The sequence below is a fragment of the Nanorana parkeri genome, unplaced genomic scaffold (genome assembly GCF_000935625.1).
Source record: "Nanorana parkeri isolate BGI_ZX_2015 unplaced genomic scaffold, ASM93562v1 scaffold379, whole genome shotgun sequence".
NCBI classification, from domain to species: Eukaryota; Metazoa; Chordata; class Amphibia; order Anura; family Dicroglossidae; genus Nanorana; species Nanorana parkeri.
In genome coordinates, this window is record NW_017306647.1 from 286,405 (window position 1) to 305,252 (window position 18,848).

Genomic DNA, 18,848 nt, shown 5'->3' on the forward strand with positions numbered 1-18,848 from the left:
GAGAGAAGCCGGGAATGGGGGGATGCACAACGACATTTGAATAGGGGGGGTGGGGGTGGGGCCAGCAGCTGTTCCTCTTCTTTCATCAAAAAACGTAGATATACCCCAACCCCGTGCAGTCCAGCCAATGAGAGGAAGGAAGATGTGGCAGACTCCGCCTGAGAGGAATCTAAGAGGAGAGAGAAAAAAAATGAGAATTACTCCGAGTGCCCCAGAGAGGGTAATATTTAGAAACCAAAAACAGACAACTCAACGCCTACCATGCAGTCACGAAATATTTATATAGTGCCAGCAATTTACATATCATTCAGTCCCCGCCCCCAAGGAGCTTACAATCAAATCCTCTCTCACATACAGGCCCAATTTACACAGGAGCCAATTAACCTTCCAGCGTGTCTTTGGTGTGCGGGAGGAAATGGAAGTAACTACATATACATGCACGGGGAGAACATGCAAACTCCATACAGATTGTGTCCTGTATGGATATGAACTGATGACCCCAGTGCTGCAAGGTAGAAGTGCTAACCACTGAGCAATTCCTGTTTGTGTGTGGTCCTCGCAGGATGCCTGGGTCTTCCCCAACGTGGGTCTGTCCGCTGGCAGACACTCCAATGTCTGTCTGTGAGTCTACATGGACATGCATATGCTGTATGAACTGAGCAAGGGATCATGGGACATGTAGTTCCATTGCATATATTCAGATGATAACCACCTGATGCTAACAATGCCCCCGACAGGAAGATCTGGGAAGCGACTGGGGAGATACAGCGGTGGTCAATATGTAAAGGAGGTAAAAATGTTTGGGAACATAGGAAGGAATAAAAAAATGTGAAAGTTCAGCTAATGAAGTGAATCTACAGGAGGAATATTTAAAAAATAAAAAAAATGAAAGAGGTTTTAATACAACTTTTAGGCCCCGTTCACATTGAGCGATTTATCGTGCGGTAATTCCCGCGATATTGCGGCTATTTACCGCGCGATATCGCTCTCCAATGCAAGGCAATGGGGCAAAGGGTCCTGCTGTCGCGGGTCGTGCGTCGCTACATCAGGACCCTTTTTGGAGCAGATTTTGCCGCGATTCCATTCTTTGCAATGCAAGCATTTGCGTGATATCGTGCAAAATGCAAATCGCGCAGTGTGAATGGGGCCTTAATGTAAAACACGCATACATGTATCTACGTCCATGGAAGATTGTGAAACTAGGTGTGTGCTGCCACCCAGTGGTGGTTGTTGGAATAGCAAGGGCAGCAACTTTCTCACCTGTTAAGTCCATGGAGCCCTGATAAAAAAAACAAAATAGAAGTTCACTCGTCTTTTGCAGTCATGCCCCTGACCTGTCCTTTTTGCCGCATCTGTAGGAAAGCAGAGAAGGCCCATTAGTTACACAATACACATGTCCGCTGCCCCGTTATAAGAAGCCAGCTTCCCGCTCCTCACCTCGTCCAGCTCTTTCTGCGTTTCGTCTTCCATTCGGCGAATATCGTCCATGTTCAGATCCACCCACCGGTCCAGGGAGCAGAAAAGCTGGCGGTGAAAGCTGGTGAAGAGGCGCTTCTCTTGCTGGGAGCACGGCATGGGAAAGAAAAAAAAGCAGAAGGTGGATGGGGGAGAGAGAGAGAGACAAGCGGAGAGAAAAGGCAGCGCAGGCGGATTTAAAGGGTGAACTTACCTTGTGAATAAACTTCTCCATTCTACCCTGAAGGCCCCACCATCGGAATTTGACAGTCACTAGTTTGTAGGCACACATGTGAGGGCAGGAGGGGTTGTTAACGATTTCATTCTGCAAGCAAAGACAAACATATGTTATAATAAAAGGAATCTACAAGACCCCTGGTGCCCAGAGTCCCTGCCCGTCTCCTACAGCGCACCAGGAGTCCCTGCCCGCCTCCTACAGCGCACCCGGAGGCCCTGCCCGTCTCCTACAGCGCACCCGGAGGCCCTGCCCGTCTCCTACAGCAGGGTCCCGAAATCCGGCTTATGCCACGTCTCGATCTTGATGAAGAAGTCGTCTTTCATGTATTCGTTCTGAATCAAAAACAAAATTGGAAGCAGTGAGAGGAGGAGGAGCCATGAATACGGAAAAAGGCGAAAACACTGTATATAAGAACCAGGGAGGCACCGATACCGTTTTTTCGGTACCGAATGCGGATGCTTTGCTTTCGGTACTCGCTGATACGGAATACCGGTACCGCTGCTTCCGCTGGCATGGAGCCGGCTTCCCGTGCAATCAGGCCAGGGACAGTCAGGCTGGGGAGGAAAGAACTAGATGATGCGCGATATCCTCCAGGCAGGAAATGAGGCGGAGCTCTATCTGACTTGCTGCAGCTTCTAATGTACATTGTGAGACGCTCCCAGTGTGCAGTGACAACAGAGGAAGAGGATCTACCACCGAACTAGGTCTTACTTTCGGGGAAACACGATATCAGAGGAAGAGGAGAGGAGCCGGAGGTCAGAGAGAAGACTGAAGGGGAGGACGGAGGTCAGAGAGAAGACTGAAGGGGAGGACGGAGGTCAGAGAGAAGACTGAAGGGGAGGACGGAGGTCAGAGAGAAGACTGAAGGGGAGGACGGAGGTCAGAGAGAAGACTGAGGGAGGACGGAGGTCAGAGAGAAGACTGAAGGGAAGGACGGAGGTCAGAGAGAAGACTGAAGGGAAGGACGGAGGTCAGATAGAAGACTGAAGGGAAGGACGGAGGTCAGATAGAAGACTGAAGAGGAGGACGGAGGTTCTTTTAAACCTCCTTAGTCATGCAAGACATACCGGGGGTAGTAGTTCACCAACAGAGTGCTGCACTTCCCGGCACAGTATTGTTCACCTTCCTCATCACAGAGCATTCAATAATACAATGGGCAATGCATACAGTGCAGTGACCGATGGCAGCCAACCAAAGCCTAGCTTTCAGCGATCAATAGACACGTCTGATTGGTCACCGCGGGTCACAGCAACTTTGCTGACTATGTAATGACAGTTCATGGGAAGGGCCCATCAACTCTCCTCATTCACCACCTGCTCAGCAAACAAAGAGGAAGTGAAAGTGAAAGTTTTGAAGTGCGCAGTTCACACAGGAAGGAATGTGTATTGTACTGGGAGAAACTGGAATGACAACTTCACCGGTATCATTCTCTATACAAACTGTAAGCAGCGGGGTGTGGCGGCTCTGGCGGGGGGAGAAGACAGGAAACCGGGACAGAAGAGGAAGCCGGCGCTGCGGATGTGGTGGCTCCGGGACCCTCATCCTGATCCCCTAGTGAATCGCTGAGCAGAAACAAGCATGCAGCCAGTGACGTCCAAAACATCTTAAAGTGATATTCAAATTATAATTCTTCAGGATTTATAGAGCGCCAAGTTTGCTCGGCGCTTCACAATACAAGGAGGACATTACAGTTAGTAGGGATGCACCGATGGCGAGTACTCGCCCCAAGACTTCCGGTATCAGGAAGCCGGGGGTCGAATCATTACACGCTGCCCAGCTTCCTGATTGATTGGGTAGCTGGCCACTCAGAAAGCCAGGTGGTGTGTCATTCCCCGCCCCTCGGCTTCCTGAGCGGCCAGAAAGCCATCTCCATGCTTCCTAGTCACCTGAGGGAGCATGGAGCCGGCTTCTCGGCCAATCAAGAAGCCAGGCAGCGAGTCATTACCCACCCCCAGCTTCCTCACTGGCCAGAAAGCCGACTCCATGCTTCCTCGTCTTCCTGGTCACCTGACGAGGGAGCATGGAGCCGGCTTCCCGGGCCAATCAGGAAGCCGGGCAGCGAGTCATTACCCCCAGCTTCCCGATTGGCCAGAAAGCCGACTCCATGCTTCCTCGTCTTCCTGGTCACCTGACGAGGGAGCATGGAGCCGGCTTCCCGGGCCAATCAGGAAGCCAGGTGGAGAGTCATTACATTCCTTTAACAGCAACTCTGGAAGCTGGGCCCGGAAAAAAGACCAGCAGAGGGCAAAGGACGAGTCAGCGGTATTTCCTGTGGTCCCCCTATAGCTGATCTTTTCCTCATTACCGACTTATGCCTTGCTCTGCACTGCGTTTGTGTGGAGGCAGCCATCTTGGTAGGGGCTGGGGCTCTGAGACGCGGGGACGCTTTGAGACGCGGGGCTTTGCTTCCTCATGGCAGCACCTCCAGCAAGGAGAACAGTGAGCAACACATTGATGACATCACCAAATCTCCTATGACTTGCAGTGCCTTAGATCTCACACCGCGGATACACAGCCATGAGGCAGGAAGCGCGCTCTCTATAGTGCAGGAGGAAGGCTATGGGCCCTCATACTACTGGATTATGGGAAGTCTCAAAAGAACATTGTACAAGGCGGGTGGCTGGTTTAAGGAAATTAACAGAACATCCCAAACTCTACGATGCCCCATGTTGTATACTCACAGTGACAACTGCGGGTCCCCAGGAGGTTTGTGTTGAAGAGAGGTGAGAGGGAGGGAGAGAGACAGAGACGCCATTATTAGATGGAGGACAAGGAAACATTTGTATACATTTTAGGTAAAGTATAAAGAACATGAAAGGCGTACTTGTGCGGCAGTAGGGATAGGCGTTCCAGGCCTTCTCATGAAACACCAGGGAGCCCTCGGGGGCCAACATCTTCACGAAGCTGGGGACTTTACTGCAAGACAAAACACGGCAGAGGAGATCAGATGAGCAAAGGTGGAAGGGAGATCATCAAAGGGTCACCCCACATAAAATGGAAAGTCAGGATGTGGCCGCTCGGGGCCCCTCCATCACCCAGAAACTGGCCGGGCTGCCAGGAACACATCACCAAAGGGGTGACGTCACCATGCCACATGTGACCGCTACATGCAGAGGGCTGGATGCTCTCCCCCTCGATGCTGCAGCATTTATAAGGGGGGTGCTCAGATTCCCCATCACCAACAAGCCCCGCCCTATTCTATGACTGGAAAGTCCCAAGAGCTGGCCCCACTACATAATTGGTGCCTCCTGGGAGTTGTAGTCTGGTAGGGCACTCTTATGTGTGACATGAAGGCTGCCGGCCGATGCCTCCCACTGGCAGCCATGGCAAAGAGAGCTCAAAATACACCCCCCCTCCTCCCCCGATGATGAACATTCAAGTAATTACATATTCTTAATGAGCAATAAAAGAGCGTTAAAACCAGCCTGATTGGTTAGGTAAGCTGGCCAATCAGGAAGCTGGGCGCCGTGTAATGACGCGGCGCCCGGCTTTTTGATTGGCCGGAAAGCCGTCCCCATGCGTCTCGTCACCTCATGATGAGGGAGCATGGAGACGGCTACCCGGGCAATCAGAAAGCAGGGCGCCGCGTCATTACACGGCGCCCAGCTTCCCGATTGGCCAGAGAGCCGGCTCCATGCTTTCTCGTCACCCAGTGACGAGACGCATGGGGACGGCTTCCCTGCTAAAATCGGGAAGCCGGGTGGCGAGTCTTTACACGCCGTCAGGCTTCCTTAAGGGGACTTCCGGTATCGGCGAGTACCGGGAAAAAAATATCGGTACTCATACCGAAAAAACAGTACCGGTGCATCCCCTAATTACAATGTAACAATGTGTAATAATACGTTGTATAGAAATATACCAGCGTGCGTCTTTAGCCGGGATCGGCACAGGATACATGGAGCAGGTCTGCTGCCCCGTCACCGCACTCGCCCCCGTGGCACCACCCTCTGCTTATACAAGAGGTGACACGGTGGCAAAGTAACAGCCAACACCCGGCCCGGCTCACCTCTGCAGGTGGTAGATCTTGTGGGTGTATTGTCCCTTCTCACCATCCCGCTCATAGGGCTCATTCTTCAGGACTTCGATCCCCTCTCCACCTCCCGTGTTATCCTTGCTGGCTTCGGCCACCGAGAAGAGCTGGCCCACCTGGTACTGGAGGAGGAAGAGGAACACGCACAGTGAACAGAATGACAGGAAGTGGAGGAAAGCATTCGCCAAAAAAGGATACAAACTTCTCCTATCTGCTTAAAGGAGAACTATGAGGAGTGCCTTTCACTCACCTCATAGTCCTAGCCGACCTGTGACAATGAGACTGTCACAGGTCGGCTCAGTAGATCGGGAGGTGAGCGAACACATAGCGGCGTTTACTCACCTCTCGATCCTGTCACGGCTCTCTGCTGCGACAGGGGAGGGGCTGGATTCCCCCCTTCCGCCCCGGTCCCCAAGCGCTGACTGGCGGAACGGACGGGGGAGGGGTGGGTACAGCTGGCTCTGCCTCTAGAGGGGCAGAGCCAGCTGTCAGTCACGCAGCTGGGCGGATCCAGACATAATTGCAGCTTGTGGTATAATGCGGCATCTCAGTATACAGTTCGCGGTATACTGAGCCTAGGGTGACGGGAGGACGCTAGTTTGTGTCCTCCTGTTACCCTAAGGAGAACTATGGGGAAAAGTCCTGACCCCATAGTTCTCCTTCAGCATATTCCACGGGATGCATTTTGTTCTGTTTGCTCGGTGACATCGCTCGGTGTCTGAGCAGCCAATTGCCAAGCAGCAACGCTGTCACATGGGAAAAAGGGGCGGTGTCACTAAGCACCTAAAGCTCAGCTTCAAACTTCCTTTTCTGTCATTTTAAATCAAGAAGGGAAGGGTCAGAGAAGCTGTTTTTTCCATTACCATCCAAGTTCCCACTTGGGAGATTTTTCATCACTTCCTGTCCTGACAGGAAGCGATGGGAAATCCCTCTAATGGGGGGGGGGGTTTCACAAGCAAGAACCACAAGGAAGGCTGAAACATTTCTGACAATGTTTTATTCTTATTGTCTGTGACTTCCTGTAATGGTGACAACTGCTCCTCTCATTCCTTGTATAGCTGTCACAGGGACAGGAAGTCAGGAACAATCTCCCCAACGTGGTCACAGATATAAAATACAGGACACATTTTAAAAACTGAACCCCAGCCAAGAAATCAGATAAATTGAACAGCTTATTAAAGGATAGAATAGCAGAACCAGCTCTGGCTGTAACATTTGCTTTCAGTGCCGATATTACCCCTTAGGGAAACTTCCCCCAATTATTTATTTTTGCCACTAGATGTCCAGCATCATTCAACCCACATCCTCTGAGCCCAGGTCATACTGGACCCGCCCCCAGCCTGTGACTGGATGATTAAATGAGACAAGGAGGTGAAACTCATCTCTCCGTCACTCTGTTCTCTCCTCCTATCAGCTTGCTTCTTAGCACATGAACTGATTGGCTCCTTGTTTTGCTTCTTCCTCACACTCCAGCCCTGCTGTACAGGTCACACTCAGGTACTCACACTGCTTGTGTCCAACAAATAAATATGTGCATTAGCCTCCTATACTATAAACAAACTAAGTTAGGCTGCACAGCAGAGGGTAGGCAACTTCAGCACTCCAGCTGTGGTGAAACTACAAATCCCATCATGCATCTGCCTCCAGAAGTCATGCCTGTGGCTGTCAGGAGCCTTGCAATGCCTCAAGGGACTTGTAGTTCCACAACGGCTGGAGTGCGGAGGTCGCCTAGCTCTGCTTCAAAGCATTACGTAAACCCGACTTCCCAAAAACCTCACACTGAGTCACTCTGGGATTGCTCAAGTCGGGGAGTTTTGTGATGAAAGGAGAATCTGTAATGTGTTCACACAAGAGAGCGCTCACCTCCTCCACGGATATGGGCAGACGGACGCGACTGCAGAGAGAGAGAGAGAGAAGAGCATTAGAAGGGTTGCAATCACCAATAAGAGACTCTGATAATCCCACGAGGGGGGACAACACTCGCTTACTGTACCTTTATGAAGGAGCAGTGTTGTCACCCTGCCGGGGCTGCTCAAGATCATTTACAGCGAGTAGAGGGAAGCCGAAAAAAACCAGTATGGTGGGGCTGTTGTCTAGCAGCACTGGGTGACAACGCTGCTCCTCCATAGACAACAGTTAGTGAGTGTTGTCACCCTAGAACAGGAAGTAGTAGAGCATGCTGGGAGAGGCAACCTCCCACCAGACAGAGGAGCCTGACAGGCCATGCTGGGACCTGTAGTGCATTAACAGATGGGCAGATACTTTCAGAGAATAGTAGCAATAGGATTGAGGGCCTGCTGGGTAGCTCCCACGTAGCATGCTGGGGGATTGTGATCATCCTTTAGCCAATAGAAGGCAATGTTGGGACTTATAGTCCCCCCCATACATAACAGTAAAAACAAAAGGTGGGACTTGTAGCTACCTGACATCTGGCAAGCCATGCTGGGCCTTGTGCCCCCCCCTTAAGCATAGAACCAGTGTAGTAATCTCTCTCATTACCCCCGGGTGGGCTCTATATCCCCTCCACTCCAGTGACAGAAGGCCGGGGATATCTGTCAGAGCTGCACCCCACCCTTCCCCCCAGGCCTGTGCTGACAGCAGCTCCACCCCAGAGTCTCGCACCCCCCACACACAATACACCTTCCCCCCACCTGCCCAAGCCCCCCTCCTCCACCACATCCGGGGGTACTCACAACTCCTTAATGAGCACCATCCTTCCCTCCCTGCGCCGCTCAGGCCCCTGGAACACAGGCCGGAAACCGGAAGCCGCCCAGACTCACAGGAGGAGGGACACATGCTTCTGCCGGGTGGAGGGAGCCGGCGCGACGCCCTTGACGTCATCCTTCCTGCGACGTAATGTGAAAGCGCTCTATCCGCCTGTTGGTTGCTAAGCGACCCCGGCAGGGGAACGTGGGCGGGGCATGTGCACAGGGTGTACACGCCCCCCACCCTCAGTGACTGCTGGCTGGCTTCAAGTAGAACTCTAAAGTGGAAAGTAATAATGACATTCATGGGAGCCCAAACATGGCCACACTTAAAGGATGACCACACTGTTAGGGCCTGTTCACACTATTGTGCTGTGGTGACAAACAAAAACAAGCATTGCCCATGCATCCTCAACGGCACCCCAACGCACCCTCACTATGTAGGATGCATTGCAGCGCATGATAATTCACTACCGTGCATTGTGCTGTGTTACAATAACACAAATAAAAAGTAAATTTTAAAAAGTACATGCACTGGGGATATTACCCCTCACTTCCTGTTCCAGGTTCAGAGGGACAGGATGTGATGAGAAATCTCTCCAAAGGGCACCCAAACAGCTGCAAAAATACTGGGAAGGGTTAGAATCCCTGTGAGGTTTGTATCACCGTCTCTCTTCTCAGCTAGGTGACCCTTTCACCTAATTTATTTTTTTTTGCATGTCCCTGGGACAGGAAGTGGGAAAAATCTCCCCAATTGGGGTCATCATTAAAAGCAGTCTTTTTAGAACAGCTGGGAAGAATAGAACCTTTGTGAGATTTGTATTGCTGCCTTGTTAACTCGGTGACACCGTTCTTCTCAGTCCCTGTCCTGGTGTCACAGGGACTGGAAGTGTCGGGTTTAATGCGCTCTCCATTGGTGCACGTGAAAAGCAGGCCCAGCCTTCCCAGGTCAGTGGAAAAGAAAGGCTTGAAATGTCTCCGGTAATCTGGCGGAATTATAGACACAATTGAGGGGAATTTATCAGAACCGAAGCAGACAGAATCTGGAGCAGATGCCCGTGGCAACCAATCAGATTCCGTCTTTCATTTTCAAAGTTTAACTGAGCAAACTGAAGAAGCAACTGCTCCTGGTTCTCTCTGTTATAGTTTTGATAAATTCTCCCCCAGTGAGCTCTCCTAATCTTCTCCGGCCTCGTACTTTGCCCTGCCAGCACTCAAAGTCTATCTCTAGACGATAGGGAAATGTGGAATTGTCCATGTAACGGAGGGGAATTTCTAGGGCTGTGGTTCCTGGCAACAGGCCGCGGCATACAACCTTCCTCCAAGTACTGCTGTCACACCGGGCTTGGATCCCATGGGGAATCTATTCTATCCTGCGGTCCAAACTCCCACTGACACCAATGTTTTGGGGGCTTTTCCCTCCTGGGGACCACAATCCCACTGACATCAAAGGTTTGGAGGCTATTATTTCCCAGAAGCCAGTATCCCCGACGCCAATGGGCTATTCTCTACTGGGGGGGCCACAATCCCACTTGACCCAATGATTTGGGACAGCACAGGGATGGTGGGAACCCCTCATAATGGGCACAGCGGGTGTACAGACCCGGGAACTCAGCACAGGGATGGTGGGAGCCCCTCATAATGGGCACAGCGGGTGTACAGACCCGGGAACTCAGCACAGGGATGGTGGGAGCCCCTCATAATGGGCACAGCGGGTGTACAGACCCGGGAACTCAGCACAGGGATGGTGGGAGCTCCTCATAATGGGCACAGCGGGTGTACAGACCCGGGAACCCGGCACAGGGATGGTGGGAGCCCCTCATAATGGGTACATGGGGTGTACAGACCCGGAAACCCACCCAGATCTCCCCAGTAGAGCAGAAGCAATCAGCTGGATCAGGCAGAAGCGGCCCTCTAATCAGGCATGTTAGAGGGCCGCCTGCTGAGGCCTCTTGAGGACCGAGCGGCCGCCCGATGACAGAGCCGCGTCTGATGCAGGCCGGCCGGATGCAGGTGGCAGAGAGGCGGCAGAGGGAGGGAGCCACTGCAGCTACGGACACAGCAGACCCCACCACAACCAGGGTCCATGGAGCCCCCACTGAGCAAGAGCCCCTCATAATGGGTACATGGGGTGTACAGACCCGGAAACCCACCCAGATCTCCCCAGTAGAGCAGAAGCAATCAGCTGGATCAGGCAGAAGCGGCCCTCTAATCAGGCATGTTAGAGGGCCGCCTGCTGAGGCCTCTTGAGGACCGAGCGGCCGCCCGATGACAGAGCCGCGTCTGATGCAGGCCGGCCGGATGCAGGTGGCAGAGAGGCGGCAGAGGGAGGGAGCCACTGCAGCTACGGACACAGCAGACCCCACCACAACCAGGGTCCATGGAGCCCCCACTGAGCAAGTTGCTGGAAGACTGTTCAGGTAAGCCTGCGCTTTCCCACACATGGTGCTCTATAATGTATTGTAAGGTCAACTACTGACATTGGACAAGAAGTCATGGCTTGAAATTGGCATTCCAACTCATTCCAAAGGAGTTTTGTAGGGTTGTGGTCAGGCCTTCTTGAGTTCAGCCACACTAAACTCATCAGACCATGGCTTTGTGAACTTGGCTTTCTGCACATGGACACAGTCATACTGGAACAGTAAAGGGCCTTCTCCAAAGTAATGTCTTTGGGTGTTCAAACATTAACAGTACCTTTCACTGGAAACACCTGAACTCAATAATATGGAGGGGTATTCACATACCTTTGGTCATATAGTACAGTGCTTCTTCAAGTGTGGGTCGCTACCCCATATGGGGTCCCGCAATCGGAGGCCTGGGTTCCAAGCAAGATTTTTTTTATTTTCGTTTAAAGTGCAGTGTAGTGTAGTTGTTAAGGGACCCCCTGTGCACTTCCTGCACACACGTGCTGAGGAAGGTACCAAGTGCACAGGTACCTTCCTGAGCACGTGCGCGCAGGAAGTGTTTTTTTCTTTTTTCCATTGACAGAGCTTTCTTTAACCCAGCAGAAGTTTAGCACAGCTGCTGGAGGTAAAGGAAAGGAGGGAGAGGGGGTTAGTAGTAGTAGTAGTAGTTGGCAATGACAGACACTGACCGTCCGTCCAAGAGAGACACCAACCGACACGAGGGGAGAGACACCATCCGACGCTGGGGTCACGTAAAAATTTCCTCGGCCAAAAAGGGGTCACGAGTGGAGAAAGTTTAAGAAAGCCTGATATAGTAGACGTGATGGTCAGGAGCCCACAAACATTTGGCCATAGACTGTAACTCGGCCATCTTATTACATTGAGTCTTATAGCTGCGCATAGGCAGGTATCTGGGTGGTGGGAAAAAATTGAGTTTTGAGGTATCCTGTTCCTGTAAGTATTCTGTATTGTTTTTGTAAAGTGTAATTTGGTGAAGGCCCGGAGACTCTGCACCTTATTTGAAATAAACTCTTTCAAATAACTCCAGTTAGCATTGTGTCATTTGTCCCTTACCTGGCAAATCTACCCCTCCTTTCCCCCCTCATGAAATTACCAGAATTCTACAAAGCCAGTTTCTGCAAGGATAGGAAACAAGTCTGCTAGCCCTAGGGTCCTGATACTCCTTCTGATGACATGAAACCCATTGTATCCAACAGTCTTCCCATTCAGATGCAAGAGGTTAGATCAGATGTATGTAAACACTTGTAAATTAAGGTGTTTTCTATAGAGAGAGCAAAAAGTTAAAGTTCCACCCAATAACACGTAAATAATGGTGAGCCATAATGAAGCTTAAAGCTTGCCATGATCAACAAAACAAAGAAAGTTCACAATATATGAGGCACCATTCAGACATTAGCGGGAAACGCGCTAAACATAACAAATAATGTTTTTCAATGTAAGTTATTCACACTAGGGCAGTGTCCGCGTGGTACGAAGATGCATGCCCCACCAAAAAGTCCCAGCGCAACTTTCTGCGCGTTCCAGAAGTAGTAGTAAGCACAGACGCAAGGAATCTGCGCTTATGTTAACGTTTGCACGTTTTCATGCCGCACGGAAAACGCTAACGCTATGTGTGAATGGAGCCTTATTGTGCTCCATGTAAAGGGGATATCAAGGAAGCTTTATTTTCATTTATCCTTCCGTGTAACATGTTCTAAATTTGCCCTAGTGTGCATATATGTATGCATGTGAGGCATCTTAGACTATAAGCTCTTTGAGGGCAGGAACTGATGTGAATGTCCAGTTTGTAAAGTACAAATTGTCAGCGCTATATAAATACCTGTAATAAAGAAATATTAAAGGAGAACTATGGGGTCAGGGCTTTTCCCCATAGTTCTCCTTAGGGTAACGGGAGGACACAAACTAGCGTGCTCCCGTTACCCTAAGCTCAGTATACCGCGAGCTACGGCTTGTGGTATACTGAGACGCCGCAGCCGGGACGGATCACGACATTACTGTCCCGATCCACCCAGCTGCGTGATTGACAGCTGGCTCTGCCTATCTAGAGGCAGAGCCAGCTGTACCCGCCCCCTCCCCCGTCTGTTCCGCCAGTCAGCGCTGGAGGATCGGAGCGGGGAGGGGGGAATCCAGCCCCTCCCCTGTCACGGCAGAGAGCCGTGACAGGATCGAGAGGTGAGCGAACGCCGGTATGTGTTCGCTCACCTCCCGATCTACTGAGCCGACCTGTGACAGTCTCATTGTCACAGGTCGGCTAGAACTATGAGGTGAGTGAAAAGCACCCGCCCCTCATAGTTCTCCTTTAATAAATAAAATGGCAGCCCCTAGTTTGCTCTCTGGAAAGATTTCCTTTACAATGTATGACCGGCCAAAACGTTTCTTCTCTTGAGTTTCTCTATACTCTAGCTGAGCGTAGTGCCGCAGTGAAACCGCACACTGAAACCGCAGAACGAGCAGGGGCCATATCGGCCGCCAGCGCATTCTGCGCAGGCGTGCCGCCATTTTGGAGCAGATCTTGGTATACACCATGATAGCGGCGGCCGCATGTTGTTCGAGTCATCTTGGTGTGTTCCAAAATCTGCTCCAAAATGGTGGCCGCACGCGCAATATGGCCACCGGCGTGTTCTGAAAACAAATTTATGTATGCCCAAATATCATTTTAGCATATTCGGTAATATATTAAATTCGTTATTTCGGATTCGGACGAACCGCCGAATCAACTGATTTCCGTTGATTTGCAAGTTCGTCCAAATCCGAATGGACATGTCTAATATATATAGTGAGAACATTGGCCCACCATGTGCGCTTTTTATGGTTAAAGCCTGATTTAAGTGGCTTCCAATTTTTGGTTCCTGTATTAGGCCCCATTCACCCCGGGGCGGTTTCGTCGCATGGATTTTTCCGCGCTGAAACGCATGCAAATGAAGTCCTATTCATTGTTGTTTCCCATACTGTTCTTTTTTTATTCTTTGTTTTACATTCCAAAGGGGGTCGTTCACGCAAATGCGCAGAATCGCGCGTACAAATACGCCTGTCGCTTGAAATAGTCCCTGAGCTTCTTTTGTCTCGCTGATCAGCTCCGTTTTGCTCCATAAACTTCAATGGAAACGCACTGATCAGCATGTTTTTGCACGTTTTCATGCGCGTTTCAACAGCTGAACCTGCTTCTCATTGGACAACTGAAACCGAGCTTCAAAAACGCGCTGACATATGAATAGAAAATCCCTTGAAGGGTATCTAGAACCAAAACACTTGTTTTTCATTTTGCCTAGAGTAGGTAAAGGTTAGAACTCTGTCAGGTTTCTATTGTAGTCTTCCTCTGGGGAGCATTCTTCTTTCCATTTGTCCTGGCGACCACTGTCACCAGGACAGAAAGTGATGAAAAATCCCAAATGTTATGGTTGTCGCCAACACAGGAGGTGGGGGGATCTTCCAATGGGAACGCCTGTTCTGGTGACACCTAAGGCCCCGTTCACACCTGGGCGTTTTACCGCGCGTTCCTACGCTCGGTAAAACGCGCAACAGGTGAAAACCCATGTTTGCCTATGGGCATGGTTCTCACCTGCGCGTTTTACCGCCCGTTCGATCGCGTGGTAAAACGCCATACGCCCAAAGAAGTACATGAGCTTCTTTGAGGCGTATTGACGCCCGTATCCCGCTGTTATCAGCTGGATACCCCCTCGGAAACTCGCTTTTGACGTGCGTTTCTTTTACCGCAAATCCTTCTCTTTGCTGCTCTTCCTTTTAAATCCTCATGTCTTCTCATGCTTGGGGAGAACTTCCCTTTGCAGCTGAGTGCCTCTTCCTGTAGTGCTGGCGCAGGTTGCAAACCTGCACACAGACACCATGTATCCATTCCAGAGACAAGACACTCAGCTGCAAAACAGAAGTTCTGCCTAGCATGAGAAGAGATACAGATTTAAAAGGAAGAGCAGCAAAGAGAAGGGAAACAACCATGGATGACAGTAAGGCACACATTACAGTATTGTTTGTGTTAAAAAATCTGAGGGTTTAATGTCACTTAAGGCCCCATTCACATTGAGCAATTTATCGCGCGGTAATTCCTGCGATATCGCGGCTATTTACCGCGCGATATCGCTCTTCAATGCTTTGCAATGGGGCAAAGGGTCCTGCTGTCGCGGGTCGTGTGTCGCTACAGCAGGACCCTTTTTGGAGCGGATTTTGCCGCGATTCCCGCTTGCTCCATGCAAGCATTTGCGCGATATCGCGCGACAAATCGCGAGATATCACGCAAAATGCAAATCGCGCGACAAAGGCTCGATTTGCGAATCGCGCCGTGTGAATGGGACCTTAATGAAACATGAATTTCAAGTAGGATTCCACTGTATTTCTATGTGCCTAGTTCACATTTTTGCATTGCAGATCAGTGGCTTAAAAATATACGAGGGGGGGGAGGGGGCAGCTGATCAATTTTGCCTCCACTTAAATAGAAAATGAACGGATAAACATATTTTAATAAAATAAAATAAATATATACTACATCATTTATTTTTAAAGCTGCATAATTATTATTTTTTTACAAAATCACCACACACTTCAATACATTTCCGCCAACGCTGCACCAGTTTTTGAAATCCGTCCTTTAAAAAAAAAAAAAAATCTGTGTTTTGTTTTTGAAACCATTTCGTAACTGCAGACATCAAAATATCTTTTCCCATTGATTTTCTATATAAGTAGAGGCAAAATGTATCTTCCTCCCCGGTAGTACATGCTGCGTTTTGGTGCATTAATAAGGCCCATTGAAATGAATAGAGAACTCACAAAACACACGTGTCGTGAGTTTTGTGCATTCTCTGAACGTTTCTTCCTCAATTTGCATATTAAAGAAAAAGTCAATATAAAATGCATAAAGTAATCGGGTGGAGCGACCTTGTGCAGCAAGTTTCTACATCAAAAGTATTACAATATAATGGTGGGTGGGCTCAGCCGGACTGGCCGGTGGTATATATATAGGACAGCAAGGGCTACAGTTAATGCAAGCTGGCAAGTCACACAAAAGCCTTACGGGAGGAGGATCTCAGCAGATCAAGATGTTAAGCAGAGAGATAATGAAGACCCTACTACTTCTCACCGCTATGTGCTGCGTATGCTTCACCTTACCTTCTCAGGTGAGTAAAAAAACTAATTCAGACTTTATGGTCTGGAATTAGACAGATTTGTATTGTTAGGATAGTAATTATAATGCCAAATCTACATGTTTTAGTATTACGTAACTAAACTCTCCAGTGATAACTCATTTACAGTAGCAGTTGATCTCTAACACATGAAATGAATGGATGTTGTTTATGATGTGATATGCATTCACTGCACACGGTCACACAATACTGCAGTTGTGTTTGAATGATACTACTAGTGTCTACTAGGGATGCACCGATACTAGTATCGGTGCCGATACCGAGTATTTGGGTGAGTACTCGTACTCGCCCAAATGCTCCGATACCTAGCACGAGTACTTCCTGTATCAGGAAGCCGGGCGCTGCGTCATTACACGCTGCCCAGTTTCCTGATTGGCCAGGAAACGGCTCCATGCTCTCTCGTCACTTGTGATGAGAGAGCATGGAGACGACTTCCCGGCCAATCAGGAAGCCGGGTAACGTGCAACGACGCGCTGCCCGGCTTCCCGATTGGTCAGGAAGCTAGCAAATCCGGAAGCCGGGCGCCGTGTAATGACGCAGCGTCCGCCATTCTGATTGGCCGGGAAGCCGGCGTCATGCTCCCTCGTCATCTCATGAATCATAATATTAAGAAAGTGACCTTAAAGCATTAGTTTGTATTGCTTTAGAAAAAATGTGACCTGTCTTTTAAGAAAAAGTATCGGTAATTGGTATCTGCGAGTACTTGATCAAAAGTATCGGTACTCATACTCGGTCTTAAAAAAAAAGTGATATCGGTGCATCCCTAGTGTCTACTATGTGCTTCTTGTGTAGCCGGGAGTGGAGGGAGCCATTGGTTGATGTGCTAGAGATCCCTACTGTAGGCAATCACAGGAGATTTTAGAAGCATGGTTGAGCTACTACAAATCCCCATGTTTAGGTCTAGGAGCCATGTCCCACTGACCAGTGACACAATCACTGAAATGTAACAGCCATTTTCTTCGATGGAAGGTGTTTTTTGCACTGACTGCAATGCAGCAGAAACTAGAATTCTACTGACAGGGTTATTCACAAAAGCGTGAAGAATTTGGAGGAGGAAGGAGAAGTGAACAATCTAGGACAACATCGCTGAACTGGAAAGTGAGCCGAATTGGAGAATTGTTTCCAAATCAGTTATTTAGGCCTAGATTGTTCCCTTCTCCCGCCTCCTCCAAACTCTTCTGTCTTTAGCAAATAAGCCTGTTAGTGTTTACATGGGGAGAGAGCAACTTCATAAGAGAAGTTGAATTGATTTTTACTGATTCTACCTCTGGTGATTTGTCCCCAGTGATAGAACACCTAGTGCAGTGGTTCTCAAACTGTGTAACCTCAGGACCCACATTCGTCCTCGGTCATTAAGTCGTGACCCAGGTCGCACTGAAATGGAATGTACAAGAACTGGAGTGGATCCTCAGCTTGGGGTCCGGTGTGGGCTGCTGTGCTGTAACGTAGCTCCATCCATATGTGCATTGCTTGTACAGCTCCCTTTGCGCGCCCTGTAGAGGTGCCGAGAGCCAGAATGTGATGTCACTCCGATCCAGGCACCTCCATAAGACACGTGAGGGAGAGTTAAGCAATGCACGTTTGGATGGAGCTCCCTCGCGGCCATACCCCCAGTCCACCTCAAGCTGACACTTGGCACCGGGCAGCATATTTTGAATTGCTGCTTGGCGTGAGAACTGTCAGTGTTGCACTATCAGGCGGCAGAGGAGCCTCTCGCCTAGAAAAGTGGAAGGCATGCGGTGACCCACTGAACACGGGATCGCGACCCACTTTTGGGTCACGACCCACCAGTTGAGAACCAAGGATCTAGTGTGACATTAAAGGGACGCCTGAGTCAGTGGAGTGGCAATAGGCAAGGTTACTAACCTATCCCCGTAATTACTTAAACATCTAACTGACATAGGTTATGTGGTTGGTTGGATTCCTTTACTGCCTTTCCTATATTAATCAGTCATGAACTCTGTGTAATTATTGTTCCTTAGTAAATAAACAGATGAGGTTGTATCTGTGACTGGGCTCATGACTCTGAGGTGACGGTTCTGTAACCAGTTTAAGATTGTTCCCCCCTCTTCACCATTAAACATCATGTACTTATTGATATGCAGAGACTTTTAACCTCAAGTGTTTGTTGAGGAATTCATGTATATGGAGAAAGTTCTAACTAGAAATGGTATAGAGGATTGAGAATGTTATCTATGTCCATGATGTGGGTTACAGAGTTTCATTAGCTAACTGGAAATCTTTTGTATTCCTGGGGGACATCATTCAAACCTTTATGAACAACCTGAATCCCCCCCCAATCAGCCCACATAACACCTGTAAATTTGGCTAAAGGGTAGCACAGGGAAGAAGATGTATCGGGTTTTATTGCTGTTCAAGTTTAGAGTTACCATTGGCTAGAAATGATCTGCAAAGCTGAAATTCTGTTACCAGTTTTTGTTGTAAAATTGTCTCTGAATGTCTATGGGTGGAATTGATCAAAACTGGAGCAGACAAAATCTGGAGCAGATTTGCCCTGCAACCAATCAGCATCTCTCAGGTCTCATTTCCAAATCTCCACTGGGCAAACTGAAGAGAGAAGCTGATTGGTTGCCACGGGCAACTGCTCCAGTTTCTGACTGCTCCACTTTTGATGAATCCCCCCACATGCGGGGCCGGATTTCCCACAAGGCCAACCGAGGCCCGGCCTCGGAGCAGCAGGGAGTAGAGTGGCAGCTGGGGTGTGGAATTCCTATCTCCCGACGCTCCCGGGACATGCAGTTCCGAGCGCCGGGCGGGTAGTTGTTTCCTACATTTAGCCCTGCTTTAGGCAAGCAGGGCTAAATGCACAGAGGGGAAAAG

General features: G+C 49.6%; 1 protein-coding gene across 1 annotated transcript; it reads right to left on the minus strand.

Moving 5' to 3' along the window:
• Window positions 1-38: 38 nt before the first annotated feature.
• On the minus strand, window positions 39-8,523 carry LOC108789141 (phosphatidylinositol transfer protein beta isoform-like). Its single transcript, XM_018559077.1, has 10 exons — window positions 8,417-8,523; window positions 7,587-7,617; window positions 5,700-5,845; window positions 4,518-4,609; window positions 4,375-4,382; window positions 1,955-2,025; window positions 1,670-1,817; window positions 1,438-1,560; window positions 1,261-1,352; window positions 39-169 (listed from the first exon to the last, which is right to left on the minus strand). Exons 1-9 carry the CDS (start codon window positions 8,434-8,436, stop codon window positions 1,305-1,307), a joined length of 687 nt encoding a protein of 228 aa, XP_018414579.1. The 5' UTR covers window positions 8,437-8,523; the 3' UTR covers window positions 39-169; window positions 1,261-1,304.
• Window positions 8,524-18,848: the final 10,325 nt, after the last annotated feature.

Coding starts and splice junctions, on each gene's coding strand:
- LOC108789141 (XM_018559077.1), bottom strand. CDS start 8,436: ATGGTGCTCATTAAGGAGTT. Junction 5,846..7,586: donor TGCCCATATCCGTGGAGGAG/GTGAGCGCTCTC, acceptor TTCCTCCTCCAG/TACCAGGTGGGCCAGCTCTT. Junction 1,353..1,437: donor CGCAGAAAGAGCTGGACGAG/GTGAGGAGCGGG, acceptor GCTTTCCTACAG/ATGCGGCAAAAAGGACAGGT.